The sequence below is a fragment of the Selaginella moellendorffii genome, unplaced genomic scaffold, assembly GCF_000143415.4.
Source record: "Selaginella moellendorffii unplaced genomic scaffold, v1.0 SELMOscaffold_14, whole genome shotgun sequence".
Lineage (NCBI taxonomy): Eukaryota > Viridiplantae > Streptophyta > Lycopodiopsida > Selaginellales > Selaginellaceae > Selaginella > Selaginella moellendorffii.
In genome coordinates, this window is record NW_003314275.1 from 1,556,962 (window position 1) to 1,570,069 (window position 13,108).

A 13,108-nucleotide genomic window follows, 5' to 3' on the forward strand; every position below is an offset into this window, starting at 1 on the left:
TGGCTACTTGCTGATTACCAGGATGAGTGCTAGGGTTTACCAGCGTGGCTGCTGCTGCTGCTGCTGCTGCTGAGTCGCCATAGCTTCTTTCTTCCTCTCACATTTCTTCTTGCCTAAAAAGCACCACTTCAAATGAAATTGTGCCAAGGGCAAAACTATCGAAGTTCGTCAATCTCTCCTCATTAAGTTTCCTCTTTGCAGGAGAGGAAAGAAGTGCTGCAGTAGGGACTGGGTGAATCACTGTGCCGGGACTTGAGTGTCATGTTTGGGAAGTGGCCATTTGATCTGGCCAAGCTGGAGAACCCTTTCAAAAATTGAGAACTCGACAAAATAGATCATCCAGAAAGGATGTCTTGGTGCTAGTGGAGCTTGTTATCAACACTTTGAATGTGACACGTGTTGCAATGCCTTCTTCTCTCACCCCACGCAGCTTGGCCGTCTTCCATTGGCTGAGAGCAAACATCAGCACAATTATTCGCTAAGACGTGGTTAAAGAAATAACCCACCTCGCATTAGACGACTGCGATTTGGCAGCCCAGAAAGTTCCACACTATGATAGATATTTCACTCTAAAAGATAGATTATGCTTAATGTAGCTGCCAGTGGTGGCATGCCTTTATATCCCAATTCCCATGTGAACTAGTGCAACACATAAAGTTTCTAAGGAAAAATCAGCATTGGCACTTCAAAAACTCCTTTGGATCTGCACCTTTAAAGGTGAAATCGAGAGCATGAGCCGTAGGATTGTTTTGTATCCACGGTTGTAGTGAATCCAGAAAATATCTTGGCAGAAAGTGGCATATGCCCTCGTAGATATGTGAAATCCTTTGGGGCACTCCCATTGGCCCAGGCCACGTGGACAGTGAGCTGGCCACATGGATGATGACAGTAGCTTGAATCGCCACCGTCGCCGATAATATCTGCGCTTTTTCCACGCAAAAAGCCGTCGAAATATCTTTGTCCGTACAATACTGCCGTACCATCTTGGCAGTGGCCAATTGGAACGAGTTTGTTGATCCTTCTCTCTCACTCATCTCTCTCCATTCTCTCTTCTCTAGCTCTTGGCACTGGCGGCCATCGATCGATCTTCCTCCGTAACTCTGGTGCCCCCCATCGATCAAATTTCCATAGGGCAAAGATCCGCGCTCGCGCGCTGATCAATCTTGTGATGGTCCGCCCTTGAGATCGAGTCGAATTCGTCCGATGACGAGCAAGGGGAGCTCGAGGGAAGGGCGGGGAGAGAGCAGCCGTAGCAGCCATAGCAATCACCACGGCAAGGGGCAGAGTAGGGCAAATGCCGCGGTAGCAGAGCCCTTGTTCCCCAGGGTTCACGTTAGCGACACCAGGAATGGCCCCAAAGCGCCGCCTCGCAACAAAATGGCGCTCTACGAGCAGCTCACGGTTCCATCGCAGCATTTTCTCCAAAGGCAAACCTCCGGATTGGTGTGGCCGCCCATGAATCCAGCCTACGCTTCCCAGGTACTCCCAAAATCTCGTTTTTCTCGTGAATTTGGCTGTAAGGTTTTGTTTTCTTTTGGATTTGGCTAAAGCTTTTGTTTGCTTTCTCGATTTCTTGCTTGGTTTCGTGAAGTTTTTGTTTGCTTTCGCGGTTTCTTTCTTGGTTTCGTGGATTTGGCTGTGAGCTTTTGTTTGCTTGTGATCTAGCTAGGCTGCTAGGAAGAAAAAAAAAACTGAGAAGTATGAAAGGTGATGGCTAGAAGCTGATTTTCTGGTCATGACTTTGCAGGGAGCACGTATTTAAGATAAATCGTTTGGATCTCTTGCAGTATGCACCATTTGCCAGCAATTGCTTCACACCATGCTTCGCTCCTCCGGGGCTGTCATTCCACCACCATGCCAGCTCCACGGATGGAGGAACAGCGTCTCAATCCATGGGGGCGCCGCTCGGCAGCCAAAAGAGCATGGTCATGGACTCGGAGGTCGACAAGGAGCTGCAAAGAGTTCCTCGAGTCGTGGACGAGAACAATCCAGTTGGAGGTGGTGGAAATGCTGCTACTCCTACTACCCCCTGTGCTGCTCGACCAGTTCCCTGCGCAAAATCTTCGTCCCAACAACAACAACAACAACATCCAAGCGCAAATACCATCACTGCCGCCACCGCTAACGTCGTGAACACCACTATGGCCAACGCCACCCTCGCCAACGTGAACAAGAGGGTGAGGAACGAGGACGACTTTGCCGTGCCGACTTACTGCTTCCCGAAAGATGGCAAGGGTGTGGAAGCTGGCAGTGGTAGCAAGCAGCAGCAGCAGCAGCATAGCAACACGAGGAGTGAGATGAATGCGAGCAAGAGCTCGGCAGCTGAGATCGTGGAGAGGACTGTGCCATCTTCGGCTGGAGTTTCTTCTTCTCCAGCTGCTGTTGCCGGTGTTACTGCTCCCGCTGCTGGTCGTGGTGGTGGTGGTGGTGCTGCTGCTACTGCTGCTCCGGGCGTGATTTCTCCGCACAAAGGTCATACGGAACACATATCCTCGAGCAATATCTGCGAGAGTGCTGCAGGCTCGGACAACCAGAGCGACGATTTCTTCCAGTCGCTGCACGAGGAGCAAGTGAGCGGCGATGGGGATTCCAACGCTTCCATCGTCGACCCGTTCGGCAAGATCGCGGCAAGGGACGTTGTTGGAGCCGTCGGGGAGAAGGAGTTTTGGAAGACGCGCAAGACGATCTTAAGGTAAAAAAGTCTTTTTGTCTAGTCTAGATGTTGAGAACTTCATTCACTCGCAGGCAGCAAAGGATATTTGAAACGCAGGTTTTTGAGCTCCATCGTGTTGTCAAGGTAAACAGAGCACCAATTTCTCTTCTTTCATTGCTCTTGTACAAAAGGTGGTGTTTTCTAAGCCGTTTTTCTCGCAGGTGCAACACTTGCTAGCCGAGTCTCCAAAACTCTTGCTAGAGCCCGATCACGCCAGGTTCCATCTAGCCCAACCTCTGCCGATCACGCACGAGATTGCTACGCCGGCGGAGGGACGCCAGTTAGCTCATCCTCCAGTAGCAGTCAGGGGATCTAACAAAGATCAAACAACAAACTTCACCACCGCTCAAGCCTCGAAGCCGCTCTACAATCCCAAGGACCAACACCGCCAGCAAAGATCATACTCCACAGCACCAGCGGATATCTCTCCTCGAGAAGCTCCTCCACCACCACCAGCTGTAACAGCAACACTCATAAACACATGCTCGAGCTCTCCAGCGCCGCCCCCGCCGCCGCCGCCGCCGGAGATGAACTCGAGCTCCACCACCACCACCCAAGGCATGACTTATCAAACGTTCCCGGGGGCCGCGAACTCCTGGGGGTACGCCACCTTCCCCGCTGGCAACCAGTGGGCGATGCTCCCGCCCTCCTGCCAGCCTTACGTCTTCCAGCCGCCGCCAAACGCCGCTCAAATGCTACCGGGTTACGGTGCCGCATACCAGCCAGTCTTCCACAACGGCGCAGGAAGCTACGAGTTATTCCCGATGGTTCCACGCCCGCCAAGGATGCAAACCGCCGAGATGCAGCCCGTCTATTGGCAGCAGCCCATGTACCCAAGCGTCCACTCCTCCGGCTGGTACGCTTTTCCTCCGCAGTTCTTCGACTCCTCCTCGGTACAAACACCGCAACCTTCAAAGCTTCCAAAGTCGGCGAACTCGACGGTCATGTCCCCGATGGATCTCCAGCAAGAGCAGCGGCAGCAGCAGCAGCAGTATCAGCAGCAGCAGCAGCAGCAGCAGCCGAAGTTCCCCGGCTCCACGCACAACAGTGACATGTCCTCCATAGCTCAGAGCTCCGACTACCATCACTTCCAGCAGCAGGAGCAGCAGGAGAAGAGAGGGCCCGAAATGACACAAAGGTGGATTGAAGGCGAGCGCCAGCAGCACGGGGTCAGTTACTCGCTGCCTTTCTCGTACGTCCCTCCATCGGAGAGGCACGAACAGCAGCAGCAACAGGGTGGTGGGGGTGGAGCAGGATTTAATGGAAACAATGGGGCCATGAAAGTCGTACCTCGGGCTGTAATGGCCACGCCCGAATCAGCAGCTGGGATTCTCAAGTCAATCCAGCGAGAGCGACGCTGAAGAAGAGTAAGAAATTCAGAAATGTAATGTAAAGAAGCAGCAGCTTAGAAACTGGAGGACAGCTGAAGAACAGCTCTCATAAGTAAGCTATTCTTCTTAAAATCTTGGTGTTTTTTTTTCTATGTGCTGATCTTGTTGTCCTGTGGCAGTGGATAAATGGAAGCAGCCCAACATGGTGTAACTTTGTTTTTTGTATGCATCTTCTGTTACTAAAGAAAAGAGATTTTTAGGGGTGACTATACCACCTACAGACAGCTCCAGAAGGGACATCATGCAACATGATCCTTGCAAGAACTCCTCTCTGTTTTTTTTTTCTTCCTTTTTTTTTCTCTCTCTGACTGCTTTTCTTTTTTCTCCTTTTTTTTACCCTCTCTGACTGCTTTCTTTTTTCTCCTTGTTTTTGTTTTTTTTTGAGCTTGGTAATTCACCTAACAGTCATGTGAAGTGTACAGTGGCTCAGAACCTTAAAAATCCTAAGAAGAATGTTGTGTGGAATCCTTCTATGGTTGATAATATTGGATGTGAGCTTCTAGAAATGATGTGTTGAAAGTCAAGCATGTCTCTCTGGAAACCTGTATAAAGTCTTGCAAAGATTGGACAAAAAAGGAGCATGTTTGATTCTTGGAGATTTGTAGACAAGTTCTCTTGTAGTTGTAAATATTACCTTTTTACAAAATCAATTTTTTTTTTTTTTTACTCTGAGAAATAGTTTTTTGGAGTATGCTTTGGTTGTCACAGAGATTCTTTTCTCTTTGTTTTGCAGCAATCACATGAAAACTTCTACAGTCTTGTTTGTAGATCCAGAGAAGAATTTGGAGACTTTTGCTGGGCCAATGCAAGCCGGGACGTGAAGAACTGGCACGAATCCACCGCCGCTTGCCCTGTGATGCAGGGGAGTCGCGGGAGCGCTCCTCGTGAAATTCATGTCCATCGCCAAGGATGGCGATGGTGGGAAGAAGCTGGCAATCGCCCTGTTCTTCCTTTGCTGCTGCTGCTGCTTGCTCTTGGAGTGGTGGTGGTGTTGGTTATGGTGATCGCCAACTTGGGCTTGAGCGGCCCTGGAAGAAGTTGGTGCTGGCGATGGCGATGGCGATGACGATGATTCCTTCCTCCCAAAAAAGATGTTTCGGAGAAGATTGGAGCTCGATGACGCAGGCTTTGATGAAGGAGGAGGAGGAGGAGGAGGCGAAATTGGAGGCGTGCTGTGGCTTTTCTTTAACGCCACGAAGAAGAAATCCTTGAATCGCCTCGAGCTTCTCCCCCGGGGAGGATAGGACGACGACTTCTGGGTCGTGGGCGCCTTGGCACTGCCCGAGCTGCTAAAGTAGGGGCTGGGCGGCGCGGATCCCCCCCTTCTCAGCGTGTTGAGATCCTTCACCATGGCCATCCTAGACATGGGCTCCAATGGCAGCATCTTGCCGTCGTAGAAGAGCTCGTCGGCTGGAAATGCGGTGGAATCGGTGCCGCCGCGAGGGGATTTGGGCCGGACAAACTCGAAATCCGCGGGCTGATCGCCGCTACTGCTCGCGATTGGCGCCGCCGCAGCGGCATCGAGCTGGAGCTGCTGGACCTCCTCCTGCCTGGCCAAGAAGCTGGAGAAAGAAACCCTGCGCTGCGATTCCCTGCTCGAAATATCCACGAATTCCTCCCCGCCATGGCGCAATCGCGGCGTACCGGTGTCGTGCTCCGGGATCTGTATGAGCGCCATCGCCGAGCTCGCGCGATCGATTGCCGATATTGTGGATCTCTCTCCTCTCTCCTCTCTCCCTCTCTCTCGACGCGCTCGTCCGCGCTATAGAAAAACCTAGGTAAAGAGCAAGAGTGATTTTTCCATTGTCTACTATGGGCCTTTTTAGAAAATGGACATGGACAGTGGCTTTAGTCACACGTTAGCTGCGATTCCAAGAGCTTCGTCACGACATCGCCCGGAAGGTTCCAGTCGAGGGGCATCGTTGGTTCGATCCAGGTCGTGGGCGTGGCCACGCGGCGCTCTGGTATTTTGACTCGTGGCAGAGCCGCGGCCGTTGGTTTGACGCTTTTTTTCCTCTTTGTCATTTTCGATGTGATCACGGACAATCCAGATGTGTGTAGTTTAACTGATGTCGTGATTGATATTGAGAGGAAAGGTGGCGAAAAAGCATAGAAAAATTTCTGATACACTGTGGTTGTCAAGATATTTGGTAAGGTTGTTGTGTGAATGGCACAAGAAGTCTCTATAGACACATTGATGAATCCACCCACTGTCAGTCATGGTTGATCCAATCATACACTCGTTATTAAATTTTTGGCCTTTAGACGTAACCCTAATCCTTTGGAACTTGACGGTGCCGTTATTTGACGACAGGCTGATTGACTGACGGGCGCTTGTCGCATTCCCGCCGGGGAAAACTTTTGTCCAGCCTGTCAACGGTCAGATTGGAATAAGTCCTTGGCCCGACTTTCCGTCCCGGAAGACCCACCCTCATTCTCCTCCTTTATTGGTGACAAGCGAAGAACGAAGAGAAAAAAGAGGGAGGAGCTCGTGCTCGTGGCGATCGATCGACGCGCGCCAGCGATGGCCGGAGATTTTTGACTCGAAATTCTCCTGCCGGATGAGCGCCACGTCCCGAAAGATAAGTTTTCACGCTCTGATTCTCAGGCAGGGCAGCCATTTCTATCTCTTCGCGTCTGGGATCTAAGATTTTCAAGGCTGGGCGAGGATAGGGTTCTTGGGATTCATGACGAAGGCGAGCTGCTGGACGCATCCGGCCTTCTCCCAGGTCGGAGTATGCGCGGCCTGCCTCAGGGAGCGGCTGGAGCAGCTGTGCATCGAGGAGCACTGCGGCACTCCGCCGCATCGATGCTCCTTCGACAGCAATTCCTCAGTGGCGCCGCCGCCGGAGGAGAATGGGGCGAGTGGCAATCTCGCCTCAATCTCGTCCATGATGGAGGCCGATCGAGCGGAGGCGGATTATCATCGCAATGGCGTCGAGGTACCTGTGGAGCCGCTGCCAAAGTTTTCGTCCTTCTTGCAGAGGACGCATTCTTGGTCGAGCTCTCGGCCGCAAAGGAGTGGGTTTCCAGAGGCGAGGAACTTGGATTTGGGGAAGCCGCGGACGCTGGAGAAGGTTATCAGCGGGAAAGATCTCTACGGGAATCAGTCCTTGCCACCCAGTGGATTTTTGCTCAACGAAGGGAGCTGCAAATTCGACTTCTGCGAGACGCCCAAAGGCCACTACAAGGCTTCTTCGTGGCCGGAGATTGATTCCCGCAAGCAGCAGCAGCAGCAGGGTGATCAGCACCGCATGAGCTCGTGGATCGCGTCTCTGTTTGGAATCCGGAGCAAAGCCAAGGATCCAAAAGACCCGAGAGTGTTCAAGTCAGGGGAGCTCAAGGAGAGAAAGAAGTTTTTCAGAGGTCTCGGCAGGAAGAAGAAGAACTCGGCGTTGTCCGTGGACACGAACGCGAAGCTGGAGCAGGAAGAAGCTTTTGCGAGTGGCGAGCAGCAGCAGCAGCAACACCAGGCGAATGGAACGAGCCGGGTGATGCCGCTGGCCGGGAACGGCGACTACAACTTCAACCACAAGCCGAGCTTGACGAACATGAGGTCTGTAAATGGAAGACAAAAGCCTCCCAGAGATTCGAGCTGGCCAAAGGCGTGGAGCACTCCACTCCGGAAGTTCATGCACAACAAGGCCGACGTCGACAACGATAGTTTGGGAGACATCGAGGAGAAGAGCTCCTGGAATGCCTCGTCTCCAGCACCGGAAGTAAAGCGCTTCCATCCATCTCCGGCGTTCCCGACGAATTCCTCGTACACGGCCTACTACCGGGACTATGGATCTTCGTGGAGTCTACACTCGAGTCCCATGCCCGGGAGTAAAGCTAGGTGGAATCAGCAGCACCACCGTGCACGGCCTTGGGAGGCGAGCAGGGACAACTTCCACTTGCATTCCTCGTCGCCGTTTCATGCGGCTGGCAGCAACACTTGGAACTTCTACTTGACACCATTGAGACCCGTGAGAAGCACGACTTCCCGGCACAGGACGTGATGGATCAGCAGAGCGGAAAGAGAGAAAAAAAGAGCCGCTTGGTGGATGCGTCGCGTTCCTCGTCGACTTGGGATCTTTGAGAGGTATGAAAAGTCAAGCTTGCTTTCGTTTTTTCGTGCGAATGCTTAGCATGTAAAGCTGGTGAATGGCAGTGTGTCAGCAGAGGAGCGGCGATACATATTTTGCCAAAGCCAACAGCAGCTCGTAACTACAAAGCAGAGGCAGTAATGGTGCTCAGTGCTCGTCCGCTGGCCGGGCCGGGAAGAACGAAAAGAAGGGATCGAAAAAGGATGCTATCAGGACAAAGCCATGGGCCCGGTCAGTGTGATGGATAAAGGCTTTGGCAGCGTGTAAAGTGTAGCAGCAACAACACCACCACCACCACCAACAGTAGCAGCAACAGCAGAAGCAGCAGGAATTATCAATGCGGGTCGGGCTAGAGCGAGCGAAGCCATCAATCAATCAGCGCTGGTACGCCCTCCTGGCCGAGATGCCGAAGAAGAAAAGTCCATGCTGAGCTGAGCTGAGCCATGGTGGTACTAGCACTGCCTGGGATACTACGGATCGTTCGACAAAGCGCACAGCACTACTGCTACTGGTCCAAGAAAAAAAAGGAAGACAAGGGAAGCACGGCATTGGTTGGAATCTGATGCACAAGGCTTGGGTGGAGTAGCAGCGAAGCGTAGACCAGCACGGCTTGCAGATATTTTTTGGGATGTGGATTCTGGGAGAGAGGTGTTCTAGTGTCAGTCGGGCAGGCAGGCGGTAAGAACACGGAGAACACGATCCATTCTTTTCTTCTTCGTTTTAGTGAGGCCGGGCTTTTCGTTTTCGATCGATTGATGTTGGTGGGCTTGTTGGTGGTGGTATGGTCGTCGTCTTGGTCGACTTTGGTGGGATGTGACGTTCTCGATCTCACTCCATCTCTCTCTCACAGTAACACTGCCAAAGCAAAGAAAATGCTAAAATTTCATTCATTCAAACGAAGACCATGACGAGGAAAAGTGGAAAAGAAAGAGGAGCGTGAAAGCGAAGGGATTGCCTTGGAAGCGAGGAAATCAATTTGCCAGGGGACAAGGACAACTCCAGAAGCATATTCCCTCCATTTAAACTAGTAGCATATTCGGTTCTGTTAGTGGTGCCCTAAAAGCACCCCGTTTAAACCAGTAGCATATTCGGTTCTGTTGCCCCAAAAGCACCCCGTTTAAACTGGTAGTATATTTGGTTCGCTTAAGCCACAGCACAGCATATTCGGCATTTTAAACTTGGGTCCCGCCGGAAAAGTAAAGGAGTCTCGATCTTTGGCTGTGAGCCGTGGATTCGTCACGTTCCCCGCCAAAAGCGCCACGTGCGAGCGATGGATGGGGCGGGAATCGACGGCATGGATGCGCGGCTTTCGTGGCTTGGAGTGGCCCCGCCCACATTGTGGGAGAGAGAAGAGGAGGAGAGAGACGCGCTGGCGCTGGCGCTGGCTAGGGCAGAGGAGCAATGCGTCCGCTGGAGCGTCACGACGGCGATAGCGACAGTGGAGAGGGGGAGATGTTGCTGTAGGGAGCGACGCCATATCGATCGATTCTTCTGGCGCGCCATCGCCATGGCCGGCAGCAGCACTGGAATTCTCCGCGGATTTCCAAGTCGCCGGAAGACGTCATGCGATTCCAACTGATCCTGCGCCTTCGTCACCGATCCAAGTAAGTGATCGTGAGAGATCGCGAGAATTTCTTCCTTTCTCTCGAGCTCGAGCTTGAGCGTAATATTTTGATCCAGGGATGAGGAGGAAGACGCACGCTCGATGGAGGATTGGAGCTTTAGTTGGGATAGCGGCGCTGGTAGTCTTTCTCGTGTGGCTGAAATCTCGTGTCGCCTCCTCGATCCGTCGCCAGGAAGAAGCCGCCGATCCGTCGGGATTTCCGGGTTTCTCCGTGGAGATCAAACCGAAGCTGGCGTTTCTTTTTCTCGCCCGGAATCGAATGCCCCTTGACTTCCTGTGGCAGCGCTTCTTCGAGGTGAGAAATTCGTGAATTCGAGCGATGAAACGCTCGGTTCTAACACTTTTTTTTTTTTCTTGTTCTTCTCTTTGCAGGGTGCCAAAGACCAAGAGTTTAGTGTCTATATACACGCGAGGCCAGGGTTTGTGTACAATAAAGAAACAACTGATTGCATTTACTTCTACAATCGACAGTTGCCAAATAGCATTCTGGTACGATCGATCCACATTCTTGTCACGATCTTTATCTCTTCTTTGGTTTCTTCTCGCAGGTCGAATGGGGTGAAGCAAGCATGATAGAGGCGGAGCGTTTATTGCTTGCCAAGGCTTTCGAAGACAGCAGCAACGAAAGATTTCTGTTGTTATCCGAGAGGTATGGCGTAGATTTTTCGGTATCCAGAGAAGCTTACAACTTGGATTTTACAGTTGCGTACCCTTGTACAGTTTTACTTTCATATACGAGTATTTGATGGCTTCACCTAAAAGTTTTGTAGACAGGTGAGCCACCAAACTTTTTCCATTTTCCGCTGACAAACGGTGTTGTTGTGCCTGTCTGTGATGCCCAGTTTTAGAGACCGAAAGGAAAACAGATACAACCCCGTGATGGCTCCAGTCATCTCAAGAGCAAACTGGAGAAAGGGATCACAGGTTCGTCCGTAGATATTCGAGATGCTTTGGTAACACCATGTTTGGATGCCAGTGGTTTGTGCTTCTTCGCAACCATGCGGAGGCAGTAGCCCGTGATCAGGAAATCTTTCTCCGTTTTCGCGACCATTGCAAGGTTTGTTGTTTCATAGCTCCGTTGTTACATTAGTGTGATTCAGATGATTAACTTTGTAGAGAGGTGCATTGCCGGAGTTTTGGAGGGAATACAGTGTGGTAAAGCACAGCTTTCCAAGTTCTTTCCTTTTGTAGAGTTAATTGGTTTGTTTGTTTTGGCAGAGTGCATACAGGCAGTCAGGAAGGAACTGTGTGCCGGATGAGCACTACGTCCAAACCGTTCTTTCGGTAAACTTACCTTCTTTACGATTTGCGTGCCAGTCCTAATCCATTGTCTTGCTGGTTGTTACTGTAGATCAAAGGTTTCGACGACGAACTTGAGCGTCGATCCTTGACATATAGCCTTTGGAAGTACGCTGGTCGGCGGAAGGAGCGTCAAGGATGGCATCCAGTCACCTTCTCGGATGCATCGATGAAGCTAGTCCGGGAGATCCAGGTCAGTATCTTCCCTCTAAACTCCACTCACAGATATTAGATATCATGATCTCCACCATAGCTGAGATTGGATTCGCCTCGTCCAGGCCATTGACAACATCAAATTCGAGACCGAGGGGCGAGTGGAGTGGTGCAGTGTGGCTGGCGATCCTCGGCCGTGCTTCTTGTTTGGACGCAAGTTTACCAAAGCCGCTGGGCTGAAGCTCTTAAACATGGTAAGTGGATCAAATTTTTCGCTCTTTTTTCCCTAAGTTTGGCGAGGTGAAAATGTTCTACAGACTTTAGCCGATGATCCTGACAGCGTGAATTTATACCACGATAAAACGCGGAAGAAGTTACCACTGGTGCAATCGTCGTGATGCACGGAAGAAAAGTTAGAAAACAAAATTCAATGAAAATGTAATTACTGTTGATCCCTGTCTTAACAACATGGAATATCCTGAGCGAACGGCCACGATGTGAAGGGCGGAATCGACGGCTCTTAAGGCACTAGAGACCAATAGTGAGTTCCAACGTTTGATTGTGACGCTGCGCGGCGAGAGGGGGGAAGAGAGTTGTTCTCTTTCTTGTTGATCTTATTTGATCTTCCTTTCTCCGAAAAATTCCTTGGCGATCCGCAGAGAGATTTATTTCGGCGCTGGGTTTCGATGAGAGGCGCTGTCCAGAGCAGTGGCGGCGTGCTGGGCACGGCTCGAAAGAATTTGTGGAGTTTTCTCAGCCTCCGGAGAAACCAGCAAGTGAGTTTGTCTTTGATTCTTTCAAGGAATGAAGTGGGATTTGCTTGGCAGACAGTTCTTGAGCAAGAGGTATCGTCCCTCAAGGACGAAATCCATGGCGTAGAAATCCGCGAATCCACGCTTCAAGTCAGGTACCTAGTTCCTTTCTTCACGTCTCGTCGTTGCAACGTTTTCTTTCTCTTTTGGTTTTTCCATTTGCGCTCCGTGTAAAGACTAGATCATTTGGATTCATTGCTGAGATCGGCTGAGATCGCTTGCTACTTGTTCACTCGATTGGTAATTGAAAATCTCAAAGTTTTTTCTTTCTTTGTTTTCTCTCTTTTTCTTTTCTTTTTTTTTTGTGTTCTTCGACTGAATGGATGACGAACTTCCATGCTAGGTGCTGCCAGAGATGGGCACCGTTGCCTGGAGAAGAAGCTCCTCCGCTCGACGACTCGGACGTGAATGACTGGGTGCAAAGATTTCTCGTCTTCCAAAACTCCACCATCGGATTCTACCTCCAAGCAACCGGTAATAAAGTTGTGATCTCTTTGTACAAACAAGAGCTCGTTCGAAACGTGGTGTTCTTCCCAGACTTGAGGCCCCAAGTTACGATCCAGATGCACGATATCGTGGAAGCAGGAAAGATTCCAGCTGACAAGCACCATACAGGCGATAAAAGCTGGTTTGCGTTTCATGTCACAACGTGCTATGGGCTCCGCCTCGAGTGTTCCACATTACACGAGCACCAGGTATTCATTCATTCACTCGTCTCTTTCTCGAAAATTTTTCCATCATCACCACCCATAAAAAATCCTCTCGTTTGTTTTTTTTTTTCTTCCTTTTCTTGTGTGTGCTATTTCAGCTGGACGCTTGGTTGCGAGCGCTCGCAAGTTTGAGCGATGATCAGCCAATATCAAACGAAGAACATCAAGGATCATTGAATGCCAAGTTTCCTGAATTGTGACACGAGATGTTCCTATGTATTTTTGTTTTTGTGAACCTTTACACTTGTGAGCCCATGACGAAACAAAATAAAAGAAGAATATCTATCGAAGGAATCTTAGAGCGTCGGTGCAAGGCAA

General features: G+C 50.8%; 5 protein-coding genes across 7 annotated transcripts; 4 read left to right on the forward strand and 1 right to left on the reverse strand.

The window, feature by feature from the left end:
- Positions 1-996: 996 nt before the first annotated feature.
- On the forward strand, positions 997-4,324 carry LOC9632438 (protein EARLY FLOWERING 3). 2 transcript variants are annotated; one of them, XM_024675290.1, is made up of 5 exons: positions 997-1,479; positions 1,788-2,692; positions 2,746-2,797; positions 2,875-4,156; positions 4,224-4,324. In XM_024675290.1, the coding sequence occupies exons 1-4, from the start codon at positions 1,204-1,206 to the stop codon at positions 4,072-4,074; spliced, it is 2,433 nt and encodes an 810-aa protein (XP_024531058.1). In that variant the 5' UTR covers positions 997-1,203; the 3' UTR covers positions 4,075-4,156; positions 4,224-4,324. The 2 variants fall into 2 exon arrangements, with proteins under 2 accessions (XP_024531058.1, XP_024531059.1); XM_024675291.1 differs by having other exon boundaries at positions 1,371-1,479; positions 1,748-2,692.
- Positions 4,325-4,667: 343 nt separating this feature from the next.
- LOC9631742 (splicing factor, arginine/serine-rich 19) lies at positions 4,668-5,906 on the reverse strand. The gene has a single exon (XM_002970482.2). It carries the CDS (start codon positions 5,780-5,782, stop codon positions 4,841-4,843), a length of 942 nt encoding a protein of 313 aa, XP_002970528.1. The 5' UTR covers positions 5,783-5,906; the 3' UTR covers positions 4,668-4,840.
- A 633-nt stretch (positions 5,907-6,539) lies between these two features.
- LOC9632439 lies at positions 6,540-9,092 on the forward strand. The gene is made up of 2 exons (XM_024675111.1): positions 6,540-8,188; positions 8,258-9,092. The coding sequence occupies exon 1, from the start codon at positions 6,792-6,794 to the stop codon at positions 8,103-8,105; it is 1,314 nt and encodes a 437-aa protein (XP_024530879.1). The 5' UTR covers positions 6,540-6,791; the 3' UTR covers positions 8,106-8,188; positions 8,258-9,092.
- A 467-nt stretch (positions 9,093-9,559) lies between these two features.
- LOC9631743 lies at positions 9,560-11,755 on the forward strand. The gene is made up of 12 exons (XM_024675112.1): positions 9,560-9,796; positions 9,873-10,111; positions 10,189-10,305; positions 10,365-10,465; positions 10,519-10,590; positions 10,659-10,740; positions 10,793-10,873; positions 10,933-10,971; positions 11,035-11,100; positions 11,168-11,308; positions 11,394-11,522; positions 11,586-11,755. The coding sequence occupies exons 2-12, from the start codon at positions 9,875-9,877 to the stop codon at positions 11,664-11,666; spliced, it is 1,146 nt and encodes a 381-aa protein (XP_024530880.1). The 5' UTR covers positions 9,560-9,796; positions 9,873-9,874; the 3' UTR covers positions 11,667-11,755.
- A 60-nt stretch (positions 11,756-11,815) lies between these two features.
- Positions 11,816-13,080, forward strand: LOC112346355. Of its 2 annotated transcripts, none has more exons than XR_002992379.1 (6): positions 11,816-12,044; positions 12,096-12,175; positions 12,257-12,320; positions 12,424-12,554; positions 12,618-12,775; positions 12,889-13,080. XR_002992379.1 is itself a non-coding variant. In XM_024675115.1 (6 exons), the coding sequence occupies exons 1-6, from the start codon at positions 11,955-11,957 to the stop codon at positions 12,988-12,990; spliced, it is 615 nt and encodes a 204-aa protein (XP_024530883.1). In that variant the 5' UTR covers positions 11,816-11,954; the 3' UTR covers positions 12,991-13,080. The 2 variants fall into 2 exon arrangements, 1 of the variants encoding a protein (XP_024530883.1); XM_024675115.1 differs by having other exon boundaries at positions 12,434-12,554.
- The last annotated feature ends 28 nt before the right edge of the window (positions 13,081-13,108 follow it).

What these genes read in the sequence shown, in the direction of transcription:
- LOC9632438 (XM_024675290.1), top strand. Translation starts at nt 1,204, where the DNA reads ATGACGAGCAAGGGGAGCTCGAGGGAAGGGCGGGGAGAGAGCAGCCGT. An exon ending in ACGCGCAAGACGATCTTAAG is followed by an intron (nt 2,693 to 2,745) that starts GTAAAAAAGTCT and finishes ATTCACTCGCAG; the next exon opens with GCAGCAAAGGATATTTGAAA. An exon ending in AGCTCCATCGTGTTGTCAAG is followed by an intron (nt 2,798 to 2,874) that starts GTAAACAGAGCA and finishes TTTTTCTCGCAG; the next exon opens with GTGCAACACTTGCTAGCCGA.
- LOC9631742 (XM_002970482.2), bottom strand. Translation starts at nt 5,782, where the DNA reads ATGGCGCTCATACAGATCCCGGAGCACGACACCGGTACGCCGCGATTG.
- LOC9632439 (XM_024675111.1), top strand. Translation starts at nt 6,792, where the DNA reads ATGACGAAGGCGAGCTGCTGGACGCATCCGGCCTTCTCCCAGGTCGGA.
- LOC9631743 (XM_024675112.1), top strand. Translation starts at nt 9,875, where the DNA reads ATGAGGAGGAAGACGCACGCTCGATGGAGGATTGGAGCTTTAGTTGGG. An exon ending in TTTCTGTTGTTATCCGAGAG is followed by an intron (nt 10,466 to 10,518) that starts GTATGGCGTAGA and finishes TGGATTTTACAG; the next exon opens with TTGCGTACCCTTGTACAGTT. An exon ending in GGCTGAAGCTCTTAAACATG is followed by an intron (nt 11,523 to 11,585) that starts GTAAGTGGATCA and finishes AATGTTCTACAG; the next exon opens with ACTTTAGCCGATGATCCTGA.
- LOC112346355 (XM_024675115.1), top strand. Translation starts at nt 11,955, where the DNA reads ATGAGAGGCGCTGTCCAGAGCAGTGGCGGCGTGCTGGGCACGGCTCGA. An exon ending in ATTCTACCTCCAAGCAACCG is followed by an intron (nt 12,555 to 12,617) that starts GTAATAAAGTTG and finishes TGTTCTTCCCAG; the next exon opens with ACTTGAGGCCCCAAGTTACG. An exon ending in CCACATTACACGAGCACCAG is followed by an intron (nt 12,776 to 12,888) that starts GTATTCATTCAT and finishes GTGCTATTTCAG; the next exon opens with CTGGACGCTTGGTTGCGAGC.